This window comes from Erpetoichthys calabaricus, chromosome 13 (genome assembly GCF_900747795.2).
Source record: "Erpetoichthys calabaricus chromosome 13, fErpCal1.3, whole genome shotgun sequence".
NCBI lineage: Eukaryota > Metazoa > Chordata > Cladistia > Polypteriformes > Polypteridae > Erpetoichthys > Erpetoichthys calabaricus.
This window is the reverse complement of record NC_041406.2, coordinates 138,841,623-138,865,084: the sequence shown is the minus strand read 5'-3', so window position 1 is coordinate 138,865,084 and position 23,462 is coordinate 138,841,623. Positions and strand designations below refer to the sequence as shown.

General features: G+C 37.0%; 1 protein-coding gene across 3 annotated transcripts in view; it reads left to right on the top strand.

Moving 5' to 3' along the window:
* The window catches only part of LOC114663692 (protein spire homolog 1-like), a 98,369-nt gene that overhangs the window by 60,263 nt on the left and 14,644 nt on the right, over positions 1-23,462 (top strand). For 2 of the 3 annotated variants that reach the window (XM_051935969.1, XM_051935970.1), the window contains exons 5-11: positions 5,113-5,187; positions 7,287-7,451; positions 8,544-8,630; positions 11,450-11,579; positions 14,426-14,467; positions 18,648-18,796; positions 21,461-21,545. In XM_051935969.1, coding sequence (XP_051791929.1) covers positions 5,113-5,187; positions 7,287-7,451; positions 8,544-8,630; positions 11,450-11,579; positions 14,426-14,467; positions 18,648-18,796; positions 21,461-21,545 — 733 coding nt within the window. The remainder of the gene's footprint in view (positions 1-5,112; positions 5,188-7,286; positions 7,452-8,543; positions 8,631-11,449; positions 11,580-14,425; positions 14,468-18,647; positions 18,797-21,460; positions 21,546-23,462) is intronic. The other variant, XM_028817601.2, reaches the window with a different exon arrangement.

Below are 23,462 nucleotides of genomic sequence, written 5' to 3'. Positions count from 1 at the left end.
GTCTTGTACGGTTGCACAATGGAGTCTTTCCTCAATTGGCTGCATTACATCCTGGTTAGGCACCTGCTCAGCCCAGAGCTGCATGGCACTACAGATGGTGGTGGAGATAGGTCAGAATATCACTGGCATAGGGCTCATAATTAAAACTCAACCATAGAACAGAAAACCGTATAATTAAAGACCTCCGCCATCCTGCTAAGTTACTTGTCAGGACTGTTAGCACTCTTACAAGTTGATTCAGACATGTTTTTATCCACAGGTCACAAGGCTTCTCAACAGCTACTAGTACAGTTCTGCTGTGTGAATCGGCATTTGTTTCTCTCAGATCTGTTGTCCGATGTTCAATTTAATGTACTGTACTGCATTGACTGTTTGTTTTTATTATACTGCTAATTTTACTAGTCTGTGGGAGAAACTCTAGTAAGAATTTCATTGTATTATGGACACATAGTAAGAAACATGGGCTTGACATGTATCAGGGTATTGCGATGTTAACTCCTACAGCAGCCAGGTAGAATTGAGGAGGTGGCGATTCAGCTTATGTTTAGCTCCCCAGTTTTAAGCCCCCATCACACTACACGGCTTTTCCAACGATTTTCTGTTGTACCCTTCATTTACATAATCTTCTATAAAGCTGGTGAAAGCCAGGTGTGTCGTGTGACATCGTAGCTACTCAGTCATATCACTCTGCAGTGAGCTATGACAAATTCAAACCCGTGTTATTTTGTTGTTCGTCATAGGGGTAGGCTTCTTTTAGTGTGAGCTGAGAGGCACAACACATACAACCCTGTTGTCTTTCTTTCTTTCGGAAAACATTAACAGCAACAGGAAGGGTGGCCATCTGATTGTTCTCCATGTTGTTTGCTTGCTTGTCTACTTTGATGGTCTTCCAAATTAGGTCTACCTTGTTATCCTCTAGCATCGCAACAGGAAGTTTAAAACTGTGCTAAAAACTCATGAAGGGATCATGTAATCTATCATCCTGTGCAATTGTTAGACATATAATGCGACATCCTCAAGGTATCAAGATAAAGTAACTGCTGTCTTTAAATGTGACCTGCTGTCTGACTTGGAGTCCTGTAGGGTGACACTGGCCTAAGGCAGTCCATAAAATACTGAAGGAATGGTAGTCCTGGATATTGAGGTATGTGGACTTGGTGAACCAGCATCAGTATCTCTAAAGTTTGATAAAAACAAGGCCTTCATTAAAATGCCGATCATCAATAATTCTTCCTTAGAACTATTATCTTCTTGAGTGTCCGCAAATCCATACTTTTCAGGACATTTAATAAAAGTGTTCATTGTTTCTCCTTCACTTGCCAGTTCTTCTTTGTCACTCTTAAGAGCTAGAACAGCCTTCCAGCCATAATATGTTCACTGGAAGCTTTGCTTTATTCTCTTAACAGCTGTGTGGAATGAAGTTCTTAGAGGTTTTAGGAGACAATGATCCTGTTACTTGCTTCCTACTACCCCATTGAATGACACTCATGCTTCCCAAAATGTTAAACTTATAGACCCATATCTTAATTAGTCCCTGCTGCAGGGGACTAAACAAAACAAACAAAAAAATTTTTGTTTTGCCAATGTCTTTATAAAGTGCTCCGATGACCTACTGGTATAACATAGACATTAGCTAACCCATTGCGTTTGATGGACTATATGGTCTCCATTAACTTTTCTAACTTGTAATGTTTTAATGTTTTTACTAAAATGTAAAGTGGATATTGGGCAGCATGGTGGCCCAGTACCTACATCTGCCAGGTCCCAGCCTGGTATTTGTTTGTGTGGAGTTTGCATAATCTTCCTGTGACTACATGCATTTTGTTGAGGCTCTGTGGGTCCTCCCGTAATCCAAAGGCATGCAGGTTTGGTTAACTGGAACCATTAAACTGCTCTGGTATAAATGGTTTTGGATATATTGTATGTGTATCCTTTGGACTGTTGCCCTATCTTTGTTGCTTGCTGCTTTGCTTCCAGTACTGCCTATATAGGCTCCAGCTTCTTGCAACCCTGTGTTGAAACAATTAAAGTAGAAAATTGTTTTTGCTATTAGGCTGTCTCTAAACCCAAATAAAGTCAAGGAGCTCAAGGTATATAAAAGGAAAGGGTTTCTTATAACAAAATGGTAATAACACATGGTACTTGGTGATAAACAGTAGAATAGAACACTGGGTCTTCCTAAACAAGGCTGCAACCTGCCCATCAGCTAGGGCAGCGGGCCCCTCTTGTTCACCTAAATGATTCTTCAATAGTTCTCCTTCTGCTTACACTTTCTGCCTTCCTCCTCAGGCCTTTTTTTCCTCCCATTAATTCAACCCTTAGAATTTAGTGATGAGAGTGAAAAGTTGAGTTGGCGTCTCTCTGCTTCCAGGAATAACCCAAGGTGAGGACTGGGGTTTGAAGCCCACGGGACTGTTAAAACACTCCCTCTTGTGGCCCCAGGTGTCTCTGCAACATCAGACCCCAGCTTTCCTGTAAAGGGCCGGGCATTCCAGAGATTACTGCCCAGTGTAACAGGTGGCAGGCTGCCCTATTATTGTTTAGCATGTACAGTATATGTGACCACTTCCTTATTAATAGTGTCCACTGTCTTTCAGTTCTAGCAGCCCCATAGGGTGGAAGCTTTGCATAGTATGACATGATTACAAAAGTAACCACTGTCATTTGTTAGAGTGGCACATTAACTCACCGACCTCCTGTCCATAACGCGATGGAAATTTCTGTAACTCTGGATCTCCTTCCAACAGTCTACAGTATTTAAAAAAAAGAGTGAATGAATAAAAGGACTCGTATCATTCATGTGTACAATGCCACCTAGTGACAACATAGTATAATTGCAATATTGTACATTATCTGTTTGATAGAAGGAACTTCACTATATTTATGGTTGCTATTATTTTTTATGAAATTATTATTTCTAGAGTTAACTCATCCAGACATTTTACATTTATTAGTATAGCCATAAAATAAGCCATTTTTTTAGCCAATCACCATGCCATTCATACTTGATGTCTGAGCTGACCTTTTGTATTTACATATAACCCCAACTAAATTAAATGCATGCTGGGTATGTAAACATCAGACGTGCTCCCATAAATGGTGATGTCTGTATTCCTATTGGCTGGATCAGCTATACCATTTAAACAGAATCCACGCTCCCCTTTTATACCTTTTTGTCCTTATCCGTTAGTTGAACTTACCAGCATTATGATACCCAAGATGCAGAATGTGTTTGTTTCATTGGAGCTTTTCATTTATTTATGGTGAATAATCATATGGAAATGTTGATCATAAACATAATGAACATATCATGCTCTGTCACTCTTTCTCTTCAACCTGTACAACTGGGGCATTAAACTGAGATCCTAGAGAGCCACAGGGCTACAGTTAACATTCTAGCTGCTTTCCTTCATTAGTAACCAGTTACCGTCGTCTTTTCCTTAATTATAACTGACTTGCTTAATTATTTTTTTTCCTTAACTGGCAGCCAAACAATAGTGGAAATCAAAGCAAGCTAACATTACCAGCTAAATCAGGGGTCTCAGACTGTCCCAGAGGTGCATCATTTTCACCCTTTTAGCTGTTAATGAGACCCATTATTTAATTCTATGGCTGGTCACTGTTGACATTTCAAAAGATTTTCCAAATATTTGCTGTTTTCTGAGACCACCATCGAAATGCTTTGTGGATAACAGCAGATTAATATTTCTCAAACCTTCAATTGTTTCCTTTCAGATATTTTATTGATACAACTATTGAATTGAACACACAGGTGCACATGGAATTTTATCTTGTCTGGTCAATGTTGGCTCACTTTGGATCTTGGTATTCGTTGTTGCTGGTTAAAGAAGGAATGAAAAATTAAATTGCAAGTAATTTAAAATCAAGACGGCACAGTATGTTCCATTAGCATTAGTAATTAGTTCATAATGCAGAAACTGGCTGGAACAAACACCTACAGTCACTGTGGCCCTACAGGATCTGAGTTTGATGTCCCTGCTCTTCACCAATGATGTCATCCACAGAATTTCTTAAATTACACCTTCATGGTAGACTTTATTATCAATGGTGATAAGGAGGTGGAGCGTATACCACCTGGAATCAAACATTACAGAGACAAATGGCTTGGTGGTGGACTTCCAGCCTGCCAATGACATACTACGATCAAATGCCATTATAGAGGACAGTTATAAATACTCAGAGTTCCAGCTGAACAGTACACTGAATCAATAACACAGACGTGTTGTACAAAAAGGCCTAACGTAGGCATCTCTTATTGAGAAAACTTACCCCAAAGAAAAGCAAAAAGATACAAACCCGAATAGAAAAATGAACCTTATAGAGGAGCAAAAAGGAAACCAAAAACAGAGAGAAATATCCCACTGCCTTAGCCGATGGCTTAAGGCCTGCTAAGCCTTTAAATTCTAGCTCCTGTAGCGGCCATGTTAACCGCCGACATGCGGTGTCGGGAATCAAGGGGGCTCAATATAAAAAGAAAAAGACATTTAAAACACCAGGAAAAAAAGATTACAAACATGATACACGAAAATTTAATATAAATGTTTACATAAATAAAAAAAAATGATCTTAGCACAAGACTACGACCAAACAAAATGTGAAAAAGTGAAAGGCTGTCAGTACTTTCTGAAGGCACTGCAATTACACAGTGTCATAAACAAAATGCACAAGATAATTTATGAAAAATAGCGAAGTAAACAAATAACTGAAAATAGAATAAAAGTCAGGGACAAAAACCTGGCCAAACCATTACACCAACAGTCCCTCAAACTGGATGTTGCCTTAGTTATGATTTCATTTTTGTACATTGACTTTTGTGCAATCTGCACCACTGTTTCTAGGCACAAGGATTTTGTCTTTTTGTCAGTATATTTGTCTAGACAGTTATTCCAGATACACTATTTATATGGTAATGAGCAAATTGCACTGCATTTATACAGCAACTGAATTAGGTAGGTTACAATAAAGTGCTACTAGACTAGTTTGAAAGAATTAGCACTATGATCGCCTTCGTTTAGTCAATACAGAAATATGATTAAAAAAAATATATTTATACCTTACCTTAATTTAATTAATAATTGTTTGTTTTTCCAGAATTTAAGGAAGATGGAAGGGAAAACCTCAAGTGAACCCAGCAAGGACTTGAATGAATTACAAAATGCTGATTGGGTAAGCACTTCAATGACTTAAACCTTTTAATTTATGGAAAGGCCCAACTGGGATTGCTAAAATTTAGAATTCAGTTCTAATGCCCTCTTGTGCATTCTTTTTAAGCCAGACCAAAGCACAACTAACAAACAGTAAGACAAACGTTTCTACCTATTTAGTGTCTTACAAACTGTGGAGGAAGTGTGAGGCTCATATTATGTAAATGAAATATTTGATGATTACTAAGATGAGCAGCTTTCTGCATGTGCTTCATGCAAAAAGGTAACCCAGTAACACAATAAAATAGGCTGGCAATGTTGTGAGTGTTGCTATTTCACAAATCCCAGGATGTTGGATTCCCAGGTCAATCAGCATCACTGTCAGTGTGGAGTAAAATAATATAATGTATATTATAATATATTTCAGCTCCCTGTGACCTTGTAAGGATAAAAATGAGTCCAACAAATGAACGGATGACTGGAATATATATAGTACTCCCATCTACAACTTAAATGTTTATAAGCACTACAAAGACAATGGAATGTGTGCAAATGAAATACAGTATACAAGATGTTGCCTCCAAGGTGATGTTCTACACCAGAACAAAACTACCAAGAAGAATTTAAGTATGTCAGAAACATTTTATTAAAAGAAAAAAAGGAGGATGATAAAGTAAAAGCACAAAGTAGAAAGCGCAATGTAATCAAATGGATATCATGTCTGCCCCATTAGATTTGGCAGACCTGTTAAGGACACGTTAATGTGCCTTAGGCTTATTGGAAACAACTGGGAGTCCAGTACGTGAAAGATGTAGTGAAGGAAAATGAAGGGTCCAAACCATGAGATCAAACCGAACTGAAAAATATTATTTGAAAAGATGAGACAGGTGTGAAGGTCAAAATTAAAACTAAAATGCAAAATTTTAACAGTTAGGATCCTCTTGGGAAAATTCCTATGAATTAGATTTCAACAACGGCATAAAGGGTGTGAGGTCACCAAAAACTAACAAGTAACTGGTCTGCCCTGCAGAGGCTCACTTGAACTCAGGAGTGAGGACTGTAAGCTGTTGGCTTATATCAAAATGGCAAACAGAATCTTTATATATCAAGGATTTATTTAATGAAAATAGAAAACTACAAAGAAAAACTCAATAGAGCAAAATGAGCTACAGGAGTTCCTACTGAAAGCAATCCTAAACAAACAAGTCCCCAAGACAAAATCCAATAAACAGAATCCTTAAAACAGAGCAAAAATAATCAGAAAACCAGATATCACAATAAATAGTAATAATCGTGAACCTGACACAGTAAACAAATGATCTCCTGTTCCTGAGCCTTCTCAAATTACTTTTAGGGCAAGAGACATAGGCAGGGCTGAGCGGTGGTGACATCAGGGAAGCCCTAACTCCTAGTGCTTTACCCACAAGGAACAGCAGAATAGTTCGAGAAGCTGAACATAATTATACACATATAGAAAGTACATAAAATATGCCATGTAATAACTCAAAAACAACAAACATAACAATAAAATACAAAAACCAGCTAACTTCTGCAAAGTCTTTTGAGACGTTGTTATATCCACCAAAGAATAAGGCAGAGTGTGATTTCCGTAATATTTATATAGTCAAATCCTGTGATGTTATCACTGGTTGTCGTCATGATCATGTGACAGAAACCAAGTTGGAATTGCATGAACAAAACAAAAAAGAAAATGTAACAAAAAAAAAAAACTTTGGAAATAGTATTTTTATGTTTTGTTTTCTATCAAAAATGAATTGTTTGGCTATAATAACCCCAATTTAGAATTTAACTTGCGTATAAAAATATAAATACTACATAACCAACCACTTTGGGTCTTATGTTTGGCTGGGGGCTCCCAAACCGTAATGAGAGTAAGCATTATGTGAATGTTTGGGATGATAATCCCAACCAGCACTGATTTCTTCCATCTGGCTCTACCAGGATAGGCTTAAGCTCCCATACAATTCTGCAGTGCCATAAGAGAGTTTTGAGAATAAACCAGCATTCATATTTAACATCAACCTGCCCTATCATTATGAAGTCTACTTTTTTTTTAAGACAGAAAAAATGACTTTTTCTGTTGTCTTCATTACTTCACAGGCACGTTTATGGGTACAGGTAATGAGGGATTTACGCGATGGTGTAAAGCTGAAAAAGGTGCAAGAACGGCAGTACAACCCTCTTCCCTTCGAATTCCAGCTTACTCCATATGAAATGCTAATGGATGATATCCGGTCTAAACGGTATACTCTGCGCAAAGTTATGGTGAGTAAAGGCTGGGGAGCGGAGTGGGAGGTAGGTTGTAACCGACTGGGTTCACATTCCACATTTACGTCGGTCTATTTGACAGGACACTTTTTTCTCTATGGCCCAAATGTGTAATTAAAATAAGTACTACAGGCAATAAGTAGCTAATAAGGCGTAAACGGTTAAGCATAGGAGACTGAACATGTGCCATGATTATTTTTGAATTTTATTTTTCTCTCTTTATTTTCACTCATTTTTTATATTTCTTTTGTTCTTAAGGTTTTTACCCTTATTCATTTCTGTTACTAGTTTTCTAGAATTAATTTATTTTAAGGGCCGAAAAAAATATTTTACATTTTCCAACAACCTTATTTTGTGTAGGATTGTTGTAGCTGTTGCTGTGGGTGACATCCCGGGTTGTACTGCACATGTCATTAGGGGTCAAAAGTGTAAAGGGCAGCTCCAAGAACTTCTTGTCATCCATGATTGGATAACAAACCTTTCCTTGTTGGCATGCTATGTTTCTCATCATGTTTCACATTCAAAAACCCATATATAAATTGATGATGTGTTAAGAACTTAGTTAAGATTAGTTAACAACTTCAGGTTGCAATAAGATCGTATGTTTGTTACTTAAAAGTAAAGGAAAGAATTTCTTCTAAAAGAATTCTGAATTTTTTTTTCTTAGCTCACAAGAATCTTTTTTTTTTTTTTTTTTTTTTTTTTAAACAAATGCTTGAATGATTGACCCTTGTGTGTTTCAAGGTACAGTTTCTGTTCATCAAGCCACCAGCAAAATATTTTATTGACGATTCTCTCTTTTCACAAAAATATGGTTTGGCTGATCATAACCCTCTATCTGTCTATGATTTTTCTTTCTTTTATAGTCAGGAATACATCTGTAAATATGACTCATTTACATGAATGTCCTTTTTCACATAACACATTATTAAATATGCAAGGTTTAGTTTCAGCCTTCTTTACACACTGTAGCCCTGCATTGTTATGGTATTAACTCATACTACAAAATCAACCAACTAATGCTCAATAAATCAAGTTGGTCTTTGTAAAATACAAATAGTTATCTTTCTTATTTTCATTCTATTACAGGTCAACGGGGATATTCCTCCAAAGTTAAAAAAGAGTGCCCATGAAGTAATTTTGGACTTTATTCGATCACGTCCACCACTGAATCCAGTAAGTGTGCAGACTTTCGGCTTTGGATTTTGAAATGTATTTCAGTTTGTGAGCTGGTGTACATTCTGTACTGTTTATTATCTCTGGCATCACTTCATCTTGCCAGTCAAGCTCTTGCCAACATCCATCATTCCAACTCCAAGCTCCCCCCCATATTACTAGACAACACTTTTAAAAACTGACAAATGCCTAACATCCAGGTATGTTCTGAAAAAATGGTGTCAGAGTCTACCACTGGAACACCTTAGGCCATCCTCCTAGAGCTCCCTCTAAGGGTTCCAGGCATTTCTGCTGCCCTGAGCCCCAGTTCCTATCTAAAGAGTGGCCACCCAAACATTTATATATATGATCCCCAAGTTTAATATAAAGGGAGATTTTGCAAAAGAAAAGAGTTTCCTAAAAATACTAAGAGCCTATTTGCTTTTACTATAACAGTTACTGCAATTTCTATAGCACATTTTCATACAAAAAGTAGCTCAAAGTGCTTTACATAGTGAAGAAAAGAAAAACAAAAGACAAAATAAGAAATTAAAATAAGACTACATTAGTTAAGAAAGAAAAAGTGTAAGGTCCAATGGCCAGGGAGGACAGAAAAAACAAAAAAAACTCCAGACGGCTGGAGAAAAAAAATAAAATCTGCAGGGGTTCCAGGCCACGAGACCACCCAGTCCCCTCTGGGCATTCTACCTAACATAAATGAAATAGTCCTCTTTGTAATTAGGGTTCTCACGGAAGGAGTCAATGATGATGGTCATGCAGACTTCTGGCTTTTAATCCATCACTGTTGGAACATCACGGTGCTTTGAGTAGATGGTAGTGGCGCAAGCCACCATCAAAAGGACACCGGAAAAGGAAACAGGAGAGAGAGTAGGGGTTAGTACAGATTTTAGAGCCACCATGAATAGTTATTATAATGAATTGGATATACAGAGTATCAGGATTTAAATTACAGTGAAGTTATGAGAAGGCCATGTTAAAATAATGTGTTTTCAGCAGTTTTTTAAAGTGCTCCACTGTATTAGCCTGGCGAATTCCTACTGGCAGGCTATTCCAGATTTTAGGTGCATAACAGCAGAAGGCCGCCTCACCACTTCTTTTAAGTTTTGCTCTTGAAATTCTAAGAAGACACTCAGTTGAGGATCTGAAGTTATGATTTGGAATATAAGATGTCAGACATTCTGATATACAAGATGGGGCGAGATTATTTAAGGCTTTCTAGACCATAAGCAGAATTTTAAAGTCAATCCTGAATGACACAGGTAACCAGTGTAGTGACATCAAAACTGGAGAGATGTGCTCGGATTTTCTTTTCCTGGTTAGGATTCTAGCAGCTGCATTCTGCACTAGTTGCAAACGATTTATGTCTTTTTTGGGTATTCCTGAGAGGATTGCGTTACAGTAATTTAGCCGACTGAAAACAAATGTGTGAACTAATTTCTCAGTATCATTCAATGATATAAGAAGTCTAACTTTTGCTATGTTTAAGTGAAAAAATGCTGTCCTAGTGATCTGACTAATATGCGATTTAAAATTCAGATTACAGTCAACTAAGCTTTTTACCTCCGTCTTGACTTTTAATCCTAATGCATCCAGTTTATTTCTAATAGCCTAATTGTATCCATTATTGCCAATCACTAAGATTTCAGTTATCTCTTTATTTAGCTTGAGAAAGTTACTATTCATCCATTCTGAAATACAAGTCAGACATTGTGTTAGTGAATCAAGAGAATCAGGGTCATCAGGTGCTATTGATAAATACAGCTGTGTGTTATCAGCATAGCTGTGGTAGCTCACGTTGTGCCCCGAGATAATCTGACCTAACGGAAGCATGTAGATTGAAAAGAGCAGCAGACCCAGAATAGAGCCTTGTGGAACACCATGTAGGATATCATGTGTCTTTGAGTTGTAATTACCACAACTAACAAAGAATTTTCTCCCTGCCAGGTAGGATTCAAACCAATTTAAGACACTGCCAGAGAGGCCCACCCATTGACTAAGGCGATTTCTAAGAATATTATGATCAAGAAGAAGAACTAACCAGCCCAAATGAAAGAAAACAATAATTCTGTTAAATATTACATAAATAATAATTCCAACATTTACATGAATCATTACAAAACAAGGAAAATCTATTAGTGGATAATAAACTAATAAATATTTCAAATAAATATGTACATTCCAAAAAAGCAATATATTCAAATTTAGAGAGATAGCAGCAATTAACATAACAAAAGGATGCAAACACTGAAAAAGGAAACAAACATCAGAGATGGAGTCACAGCCAAGTTAGGATAAGAATGTTATTAAGTCCACAAAGACGATAAAAGCTGACATTTTTTCCACATTTCCAAGCTTGTGTATAGATAAAGTAATGGCTGTAGTGACCTTACACTCCAGATTACTGGCATGACTGTGATAAAGTCTTGAAAGATACAGCACTGTGATTCAGAGAGACAGTAGGAAAAAAATTAATTCAATTTCATTCAAAAATAGAATGAAAATGCACTCTACTTGTTAAAGCTGACCTATACATTAACCATCAGAAACGAGACATGGACCAGCCCTGGATGAGACCACAGTCCACTTTAATACGCATTCATATCCGGCCAATGTAAATATCCTAACAGCAGTTCATTGGATTTTGGGAGAGAGCTACAGTATTGTGGGTTTAAACATGCCAGATTCATACAGTGACCAGACTGAGAATTAAACTCCAATTAATGGAGCTGTGAAGCAGCAACACTGTCCATTGTGTCACCAAGCTGCCTATCATTGGAAAATATGACAAAAAAAAACTTCATTTATGATTTGTTGCTCAGGTTGCTGCAAGAAAGCTGAAACCTACTCCTCCTCGACCCCGGAGTTTGCATGAGAAGATTCTAGAAGAAATAAAGTCAGAGAGGAAATTGCGTCCTGTTTCTCCTGATGAGATTAGAAGGAGCAGATTTGGTAAGTTACAAGCAAAAAAAAAAAAAATCCAAAGAGTTCTTGGGTATGAAATGTATACACTGTGCTTTCATATTTTTTAATGTCCTCTACTTTTATTCTTGAATCTCTTTTCCCAATTTTATGAAGTAAATTCATGTGTTGATATTATTGTCCTGGCTATAATCATGTTTTTGCCTTGCCTACAAGTAGAAAGTGATCTAATGGTTGAATGACACATTTCAAATTTCACAGATAACTGTTTTTACTCACTTGAATTCACTTTGAATGCCGCCACTCACATTTTCATTCTTAAGCAAAATCTGAAAATTACTACCCTTAGAGTTTTGTGTTGTGGTTCTTAATGCTTATTTCTAACCTAGAAAAAGAAAGCAAGTTTTGAATTGATGTGGAGATTTTATTCTATGACTAAATCATCCGTGATTGCTTTTCAGATAAAGAAAGTATTATATGCAGTATATAATATTATAAGATTATCAAACCCACTAAATCCAGTTTAGTGTAACAGGGAGCCAGAGCCTATCTCTGCAACAGCACCTGGTATAAGGTAGGAAACACCAGGAGCACTCACACAAGACCTTTCAGGAATCGCTAGTCAACCTAACCAGGATGCCTTAAGAATTATAGGTGGGCTTTGGGGGTACCAGAGTACCTGAACCCAAACCAATGCAGATAACAACCAGTATGGAATTCTGGGCCTATGAGGCAACAACACTATCAATTGCACCACTGTGCCATACTTATTTCCAGAATATTGTATTTATTTGACATCCAGATCTCCTCCTGGCTGAGACTGTGCTGATTAACCCCTCTTTTAGGCCAGTGTTTCCTGGTTTTAGTCATGGGGGGTTTGGCTGGGTGGGTTTAGGGATCAAGTTTTGTACAACAGGTTTTTGTTTAAACCAATTTGTAATCAGCAATGTTTACTTCAGATTGTTTAGATGGCTTTTTATGTTCATACTCCATCATACAAGAAGTTGCAAACTTAATAAAAAATACAAATTTAAAAATTATGAATACATATTTTTTTAATTTAAAAAGATTATTAGGTGGCCACATGCAGCCAGTTAACCACATGGAGCAGCATCGATCAAAGCAAACCTTAAAGGACACTCTTGAGAGTCAGAAAGTATACGAGACCCTGCAAAATAGTAATAATAATAACTAAAGATTTATTACAGCAGCTGGTTTTGGCAATTTCTAGAACATTATTACCCTTTCATTCAAAAAAAAAAAAAAAGTGTTGTAAAAGCCATTGGAAAAAGTGTAAAAACATTATGCTTAGGCTCTAGGTATGAAAATGATAATATATATGAAGTATTGTTCGGTTCTGGTCACCACACTACAACAAAGATGAACCACATGAGTCTCAGGACTGAACAGCATATCTTAGATATGATAAACTCAAAGAACTAAACCTCTTCAGTCTTGAGCAGACCTAATCTGAGTTTTCAAAGTTCTCAGAGACATTGATAAAACTGATGCAGCAACATTGTTTCTATTAAATAGTAAATTATGTACTCATGGACATTAATGGAAATGCTGGGAAAGGACATTTAAGATGGAAATCAGGAAAAACTTCACACAAATGGATATGAAAATCTGTAACAAAATACTAAGTTAGGTACATAAGAGACTGAGTCTTTTAAAATATAAACAGACCTTGTGCCGAGGTGTATTGCTCTATTTCTTCTGCCATAGCTGAAAAGTGGCCAGCCAGGAGATGAAAGACTAAATGTAATCCAGAAGACTAGCCAAAGGGCAGTATTGTAAATATCATCTTAGAATCAAAACTCCAATGACCAATGCATAAATTAAGTTTGTTGTTGAAGATTCAAAACAAGATTCCTGACTACCTGGAAAGAAAGAGATGTGTCTCCCTCGTTGTCCAAGCTTGTAGATAAACTCTGTAAACAACACTGGTTTAAATAATGTTGTGCTGATGATGTCATGTCACATGACTTTTAGGTCCCTCCCCCATGAATTGGTACCCATGTCATTTACTTCATAAAAACTAAAGAATTGTTGAGAATAGGTTGGGAAATGATACCAGGTTAGTACCGGGACTGTTTTGTTTCTTGACTTTGATTTCTGGCTTGTGTTTTGGTTTTAAATATTGTTTTATCATATTTATTCAAAACCCCATCTGTCTTGATTGAATGATTTCTAAATTAGATTTCCCTATGATCTGCATTTTTTTTTTTTTGCTGAGCCTCTTGTTTACCTTCTAACATTCAAGGTATTACAGGGTCTTAGCGCAAATTGTTTTGGTTGAGCTTGGATTTAGGATCATTACAAATGAAGTAGAATCAGCTATTTCAGCACATAAAGTACAAGCACAGCAAAAAGATCACAGGCGGATGTAGAGAGGTGATATGAATTATACAGTTTAGCTCCAGCCATGGTTGTTGTGGGTGATTTGGGGGATTGGTATATTGTAAGGTTGTTAGTGAAAATCAAATCTTATAATTCAAAATGCCATTTAATCTGTGACCCTGATTAAAATATAACCACATCGTGCAATTGTATAACATGACCTGCTTGAAGTCATTCTTGTCAATTGGTTTTTTGACTAAATTGTCATAATATAACAGTTGGGTTCTCTGTTTAATATGGCTTCTTCCAAACTGTCTTTCTTTGTTGGGCTACTGTCACAATACAGACATTCAACCAGAGCCGCAAACAGCCATTCTGTTCTTCCAGTGAGCTTATATATTTTGTTTATTTATTTTGCTTCTGTTTTTTCATCATTAAACTTCAGATTTTGGTATTACTTTAATGTTAGGAAATTGCTTGTGTAAAAAAAGGGGAAAAAAAACTGCTTTTCTAATTTTTTGTTTTTCTTGCAGTCATTCGACCACTTAGCATGTCTTACAGTTTTGACTTGTCAGGTAAAGATTTCTCTAACACCTGACACTGCTGTGTGATCTGCATTCAGCATATGCAAGTTACTCATTTCATGCCACCATTTGTGACAGAAGTCTTGTTGCACTTGAATCATTTCAGTTTATGATATTCTTCCAGCCAGAATCACAGAATGTCAAGTAAGGAACTCTATGGAGTTTGCCGTTTAGAGAACACTTTATAAACATTATATATAGGTTGACCAGACTGTGGTAGAATGTGAGAATGTGAGAATGGAGTTCCAGAGTATAGACATTAGGCAGCAGGGAGGAAGAAAGGACTTGTACACAGGAACCTCACCCTGCTTTTAACCGTGGTGGCCGTTTGTTTTTCTCTTCCAAAAATGTAGAAATTCTGTTTTACTTTTAAATTACATAAAGCTTTGAATGACTCATTTTTCTGTTACAGGTGAAAAATCAAATTATGTGAGATATGCTGATGCAAAAATTAGGGCATTCTGCCATTTTATGGCATTCTATTATTATGCCAAGGTATACAGGTTAACATCAGGACATCTGATCACTCTACATATAAAGCTTATTCTAGACGCCTTACTGTGATGATAGCCTATATCAGTCAGAGGCTGGCAGCTTCTGTCTAAGATATTTGGGCCTGCCAAATCAATTACACTTCACTTGACTTTCTTTGATATTTGCCTGAGGAATAATAAACACAAAGTATTCAGTGCAGTGTGGAGATAAGTCAGTCATTTTTTGGCTCATGCAGAGATTTTTTTGTGCTTTTTCTTGTCATCCTGTGTTTTGTGTTTGAATTTGTTTTTGATTTGACAGGTTGCATGGAAATGTCAATTGGGGTTAAAAATAATAATCACTGAATGTGCTTATTGTGCAAAAGAACAAACTCAATAAACAAGAATTCTGAATCTGCTCACAAATCGCCAGTTTTACCATTAAGCTTTACTGGCTATTAACCCAGCTGTTATGTTCACATTGTTAATGTGCACTGCTTTTGTATTTTCATATTGAATGTTTTTGAATATGTTATAACTTTCTATGAAATGTTTATGGTTTTTATAATGAAATGTACTTCTAACGTAACATGATATTCTCAAACCTGCTTATTTCGGTTCTGGGAAGCCTATCCTGGCAGCACTAGAACAAGGCAGGAAACAACTCAGAGACAGGGTGCCAGTCCATTACAGGTCCCACACTCACCTGGGAATAATTTAGAATTACCAATTCACCTAATCTGCATATATCTGAGAATCTGGTGAAACTGGAGCAGCCATATTTGTTGCTGGAATTGAAAAAGGCTGTTCGCTCATGATCCCCATGCAACCTGACAAAGCCTCCGCAGTTTTGCAAAGAAGACTGGGGAAGAATAGTAGTGTCCTAAAGTGTAAATCTGATAGAGAACACTTGTGCACACAGACTCAAGGCTGTCATGTCTACTAAATACAGACTTGTAGGGGGTGAATAATTATGTAATCAGTTATTTTGTGCTTTATATCTGTAAGTAATTTAGCCCACTTTACAGAGATCACTACAGAGATTCACTTTGACATTAAATGAATCTTTTTCTGTTGGTCAATGCCAGAAAAGGGAAATTAAATCCACTGTGATTCAACATTGTCTAATAATAAAATGTGAAACCTCCAATAGGGTGAATACTTTTTATGGGCACTGTAGAATATATAAACAATTTCAGCAGGCCTGGGAATCATGTTTATCAAACAACAATGGAGCTTATGAGAATGTCCAGATTTCACTGCAACCTGACTTCTTGCTAAATGCTAAAACCAATCACACATGTCTGGTATGTAGTCTTTTTTAACTTCCCAGTTCACTTTGACTTCTCTATATGCTGCCAAGACTGCATATATTTACTTTTTCTGCAGACGCACAATTGCATACTTAAACATAAGAAAACTTTGTTTTATAAATCTACTGTAAACATCATTCATGCCAGGTGGTATGGTTGTGCATGTTTATGGCTCATAGATCTACACTGCAAAAAAGAAATCTAAGGAAGTGATTTTTTTTTTCATTACCATTAAATCTTGCTTTTCTTATTAGAAGATTTATTAACTGATCAGCAAATTTGTATTTAAGACTGCTTAGATTATTTAAGAAAGCTTGTCAAGTAAATTTTGCATACCCCATTGACAGATATGCTTATTGCTACTGCAGCACCTTTGGCTTGAATGCCTCGCCCAGTCATTGCCTCTTTGCAGCTTGTCCCAATATCTGTGGGTACTTCAGTGTCCTTTCACATTCCAAAAATGTGCATCTTATTTTAAGTGGTAACTCTAAGGTAGCCAAGTGTGAGTATGTGCAAAAATAGACCCTGCAATGCACTGGAACCCTGTCCAGGGTTGGTTCTTGCCACATGCCCAAAGCTGTACCATTTTGAATTGTGATAAGTAGATCTGAGAATGTTATTTTACTCTTTATTCATGTCTATTTATGGTTATTTACTATTTTCATCCCAGTGTTTATAGTAACAAGGTATCAGGTTGAGTACAAAGAACAGTCTATAAAGATTTTTAAGGTCAAGTTAGCAGTACTGTCTTGGTGTAAAAGAGCACTCAAAACACCATATTTTAGGCTTTGTACTGTAATTCACATATTCAGACAGTTTCTGGAAATATTCCTTAGGGATTTCAGTCCATGCTGACCTGACAGCATCTCTCAGTTCCTTCAGATTTTCTGGCCAGACACCTCCATTCCACATCATCCCAACGGCACTGTATTGGACCAAGACCTGAGGACAGTGGGGCAAACTGGAGTAGACTGAAGTTACTGTTAAGTTCATGGGTTTAGCTTGAGATGATGTGCATTTTGTGAGACAGTGCATTATCCATTTAAGATTAGAATAGACTGTGCCCATCAAGAGTTGCACATAGTCAGCGTCAATGCCTTAGGTATGCTGCGTCATATTAAGAGGCCTAATGCAAGTCAGAAAAAAATCCCCATACCATTACACCACCAAAGTAGATACAAGGCTGGATGGATGTATGGATTTATACTGTTATACTCGAGTTCTGACGCTACTATCCGCATGTTGCAGCAGAAAATCCAATTTCACTAGACAAGACAGTGTTTTTCAGTTTTGATAATCGCCCACTGAGCCTGCAATTCCTCATTCTTCCCATGGTCCTTTGATGCTGTAACCCATATCCTTCAAGGTACTAACATGTTGTGGGAGGTGGCAACATGTGCCTAAGCAACACTCAAAAGTATGAAAGGTAGCCACATTTCCCCCTGGGGACAAATAAAGTTCTATGCACTTTGTCTGTGTGCGTATAGGCATACAGACTTCATCGCCACTTAGGTGTGTTAGAGCCTTCTTACTGCAAGTTTAAGAAAAATATACAAATGCTTCTGAGATTTCTACAGTCTCCACATTTTCTCGGGTTAGAAAATAGGCTCTTTCACACTAGCAGATACAACATAACATTCTTAAGCTCGCTTCCAACTATAGGTTCTTACAGTGGTGAAGCCTATACCAACAACAATGGATACAAGTAAGGAAGGATCAAACCCTGGACTTGGCACTGGTCAATTGTAATGTCCCAGCTATTTTACTGTAAATTATCAGGTTAAGCTCATATGTCAATGAAAGGCAAAACATATCCCAAGAAAATTAATGCATCAATTTCCCACAATACCACCTAGCCAGGTTCATAAGATCATGTTACCATGTGCAAGAATGAAGTGGTAACATTTCTGGGTCAAAATGAACAACTTGCCTTACACCACACCTTTGATGTTCATGTGAGTGAACAAATTATAAGAGACAAGCAATAAGGTGTATTAGTTTGAGTTTAGCTCAAAATTATTTTCCAGAAAAATTGAAAAGGCCTGTAAAGGTGTCTATAAGTTGAGCAAATAACGCTCACTAAGCTGATCCTGGAGAGCTGTTCTGAACCTGAGCAAAATTTGGCTGACAAATAATTGACTTACCCGTTTTATTTTGTGCATCCATTTATCATCAAATTGCCTAACCAGCTTCGTCTAAGCACTTTTGAAAAATGCTTTAATTCTAAGCAAGAAAAAAGAAAACTCAAATAATGACTTTAAGAAATGATAGTGTTTTATGCTGACCTCATTAAGTTTACAGCTTCCAGAAAATTATAAATTTAAAAAGAATGGCCGTTTTACTTTTCTTACTGTTTTACTCATTTCTTTCTTCTGTAATAAACAGAAGTGTCTACTACAGAGGCTGCCAGGAGGTCTGCCAGCCCTGCGGCAAGAGAAACAAGCCAACCTGACGGAGGCCTCCATGCGCCAGTCGTAAGAAAGAGATTACTTAAAGCGCCAACACTGGCTGAGCTTGACAGCTCCGACTCTGAGGTAAACCACGGGCAGGTGGAGTGGAATTTTCATTTTTATATTGTGTGTCCAATGTTTTTCATTCTGTAATGATAAACATGTTTTCCACCTTATATACAGTCATGCTAGACAGTTTAGATCTCCTTTAACATGGCCATTATTTTAGATATTATATAAACCTGAAATGTGAATTAATATCCTAAGTAAAAACTTCTCACACATACAAAGAGAGCTCATAGATTACACTGGACCACAAAGATTTTTTCTGCCTGGTACTTTTGGGTGCATCTTGGATTTTGGTCTGCTGATCACAAAAATCAGCCTTACATTTTCTTACCATGTGCCGTTTTTTTTTTTTTTGCAATATCCTATTTTGTGATTTCCTTTCATATTATAAGTATACATATATAATACAACAATCACAGCTGGAACATCTGTGATGATCTAAAAGTAGTGGCACCACTACTAGAAATGCAGCTTGGACACAGCAAGTACTGATGTTTTATTGGTGAATGGGGCAGCCATTCTATAAAGACTCTCATTATATTAATAAATACTGGCTTCCCTTTAAGAATTTGGTTCTAGATCAGAAACGTGGGTCACATAAACCATTTGTGAAGGCAAGAAAGATATTTTTGTCTCCTCTTCAAATATTTTGATAGTTGACGGCAAGATTAAGAGGCATTTTTGTTAGTCAAAAATCTGACTCTGGATCTGCTAGCTGGGCTGGAGGAATTTGAATGGAGGGCATTCGAGGAGGATATTGTTGGCAACTACAGATCCCCAAACTCTGTCCAGCAAGTTGACAACAAGCTTTAAGCATAAAAGACCATAAAGTTCAACTTGACACTAAACATTTATTTTCTGCATTCACACTTGAACATCTTCCCTGCTAATCCTGATGGAGTTAGTGACAAACATGGTGAAAGGTTTAACCAGCACATTGCAATGATGGCAAAAATCATCATCAGGTCAAGTAGAATCCAACAGTGTTGGCCGACTATTGTAGGGCACTGAGAAGAGAAGCATCAGATACTGAGTGCAAATGAAAATCAGCAGCAAAACATTTTGAGTTCATTTGAGCTAATGCAATGTGTCAGCATCATTAAACAATTAAACACGCTAAATGTCTATCATAATTAGCAAAGCTGTTCAGAATGCAAAACTAAAAAAAAAAAAAATTGTTAGCCAGTAATAAGCTGACACATTTGCTTCATATCACCAATTCTCAGTCTCTGACATGCGGAATTTTTTTCTTGCTCCTCTTTACAAAACTCCGTCACATCCCCAAGGATTGAAGAATTTCAGGCATTAACTGTGCCCTCTTCAGGTTCTACCACAGTATTTTCAATAGGAGTCATGTCTGGGCTTTGGCGTGGTCACTCCAGGACTTGGAATCAGCCATTCTTTAGTGGACCTACAGTATATGAATGTTTAGGATCATTGTCTTACTAAAACATTCTCTTTGTGCCCATCTTGAGATTTTTGTACTGATGACCTGACATTCTTCTCCTTAAGAATTCATTGATATCTGCTAGAACTCATGATACTCTCAAGTTGCCCAAGGCCAGAGTAAGACAAACATACCCATATAAGGATAACCCCTCCACCAGGCTTGACAATTTTGTGCCAAATTAGTTAAATTTTACATTCATTTGTGCAAAGAGCAGACTTCAAGAACCTTTCAGATTTGTTCTGGTGGAGAAACTTTAGATGTGGAAATTTCTTCTTTTTATGACAGAAGAGGCTTCTCCCTGGTGTGACCCTTCCATGGGTTCTGTTTACGGTTCTTCTTCTTGTTGAGCTTTGCACCACTATGCCAGGGTCAGTAAGGGAGGCAGATACATCTCAGATGTTATTTTAGATTTACTTTTTACCTCTTTTACTTTTCTTTTTGTGGCCCCGAGTAAAACTTTAGGAGGACAACTACTTCATCACAGGGTTGTCATTATTTTAAAATGCCCTCCATTTGTATACTGCTTGGCTAATACTGTACTGGATTTATGGTATTTGAATATTTTTCACATTGATTCATAACCTTGTTCAGATTGATGACTATCAATTACTTTTTCCTGGTTGTGTTTCCATTGTTCCAGGGCCTGATGCTTTTTTGTCAATTTTTTCAATTTTCTCCTCCCTAACACATCATTTCAGATCTTAAATTTCATTGGTTAGCTTGGTTAACACTGCGTCATTGACACACCTTATCTATTTCACCCTGATGTACATGTGGTCACTTGCTTATTTTTGCACCTGCACAATTTCTGCATTCTATGTATTTCATTTTGTGTTACACGATGAGTCTGAATTAGATTAAGAGGTTCTGAAAATGTTATGTTATTGTCCACACTAGTCATCTTCATCCTTGCATCATTAGGTTTTTATCACCAAGTACCACTAAAATGGATTGGAAAATAGTCTAATTAACATATTCTGCTTCAGATATGAGTTTAATGTAGAAATGTTTTGTGAAATTAAATCATTCCAAAATGTTCTTTACTATAAAAAAAAATAAATGGTAAACTGTATCTCTCCTAAGACTACAAATATTAAATCATATATATATATATATAATGTTTATTGTGTAGTTTTTGCAATTTTTAAAAAGATAAAGGGTAGACTTACTCTGTGCAGTATTTGGGACGATTTGCTTTGATTTGATTGTGCCATTTTGTTTGCTGACAGGAGGAGACTTCTCGACGGTCTTTGAGTCACTCAGGTGCATCTGGGATTGCTGGTTTATCTCCAGAATCACCTTTTGGAAAAAAGAGTAAGTACATATTAAATGAAAATGTTTGTGTACATTTCTCATTAAAGGCCATGTCATAATATACAACTTTTACAGTAATTTTCAGGCTCAGACTTCATTTACACAATTTTAAAGAGTCGCAAGCAGTTGTGGTGTGGTCCTGTGACTGCCACCACTGCTTTCTGACATATCCAGTAACTCACCCCAACAAAATCAAACCAGTCTGATTTTATTGTAAGTCATAGGAGCGGGCCTATGTGTACAAGAGCTGACAGCCAATAAGCGCTTATCCAGAAGTACCTTTCATTTGAAGGCAGCTACGGTATGAAGAATTGGAAACAAGGGTGTTTCGGACTGTGCAAACAGAAATTGTGTAATATGATTTTGGCTTAAGCCACCAACTCACTATAATTTATATATATATATATATATATATATTGTGACAGTTTAAGGGTCCCCGTGACCCCTTGAACCCTCAGACCAGACGTCAGACACCAGATAAAAGTCCAATGATAATATTTATTATTATAAATAAGTGCAAAAAGCACCCTCCTCTCCACAATACTTAATAAATCAATAATCAAATAATTACAATCCTCCACTCCCAGACACGTTGCCACCCTTCCACCCAGCTCAGCTCAACGTCTGGGATTTCCCACAATCCTTTTATAGTCCTTGAACCGGAAGTGGTTCTGTCCCTCAGTCCATGTGACTTTCCATCACTTCCGGGTCATGTAAAAACTTCTCCTTTTCTTCAGCCCGGAAATATGGTATCCAGCAGGGTTGTGCTTTAAAACTCCAAGGTCCATGAGGCCCTGCTGGAATTCGGGGCACCTCCATGTTGCAGGGAGGGCTCCATCTGGCGGCCTGGGAGTATTGGCCGGACTGTATGGCCAGCAATCCCTCACAAAATATATATATATATATATATATATATATATATATATATATATACACACACACACAGTATATAATAAATAAATAAATAAAGCTAGAAGTGTTTCAGAAAGATAGCAACATTAAATACCATAAAGGCTCTTCTATGGACCGGTGCTCGGTCGAAGATTGACTGTGGTCCCTGGGAATTTGTGAATAAATAAAGGTCATAAATTGACTTGGGTGGCCATTATATTTGGTCCACTTTTTGTAACTGCTGTGACAGAAGCCTATTCACAAATAAGGCAGTGTAAAGAATATAGGTAGGAGACAACAAGTTGTTTGTGTATGTACATGTGAGAGGGACAATGGTAAGCCTTTAAAAACATTTAAGTGTTTCTGAATGCAGCAGGGTAGTGTTTCTGGTGATTGTGCTATTTTAATTATTTTGGACATTGGTGCTGCTTTTGACACTACTGATCATAATCTCCTTTATCACCTTGAGCAGACAGTGGAAATTCAGGGTACAGTCCTCAAATGGTTCAATTTATATTATTTGCACAGAACTTTTCAATTTATATTGGTAATTCTTCCTCCTCTTCTGCTGTTGTTTTCCACAGAGTCCCTCAGGGTTCCATTCTAGAAGCTATACATTTTTTTCCTGTGTATACGTTTCTCATTGAGACATATTATCTTTTCATTGCTACACCAATGATTCACAAGTCTTATCTCTCCCTAATCTCTAATGACATGAGCTCCCTGAAAACACTGTGTGATTGTCTTGTAGAAATAATATATTGGATGGCTAGTAACTTTTTTCAGTTAAATTAAAATAAATCTGAGATACTTTTATTTGGATCTTCTAAACCTATTGATGGCCAATGAAAAAACAGGAAACTGTCAGAAACGTTGGTATGATTTATGATCTCAGATTTGATGAACAAGTTAACTCTTTTGTTATGAACAGCTGCCTTTACCTTAGAACAACTGCTGAAGTTCTACCATTTCTCTCTTTTCGTGACTTAAATGCATCTATCAACCTTTAAAATCATTCAAGCTAGA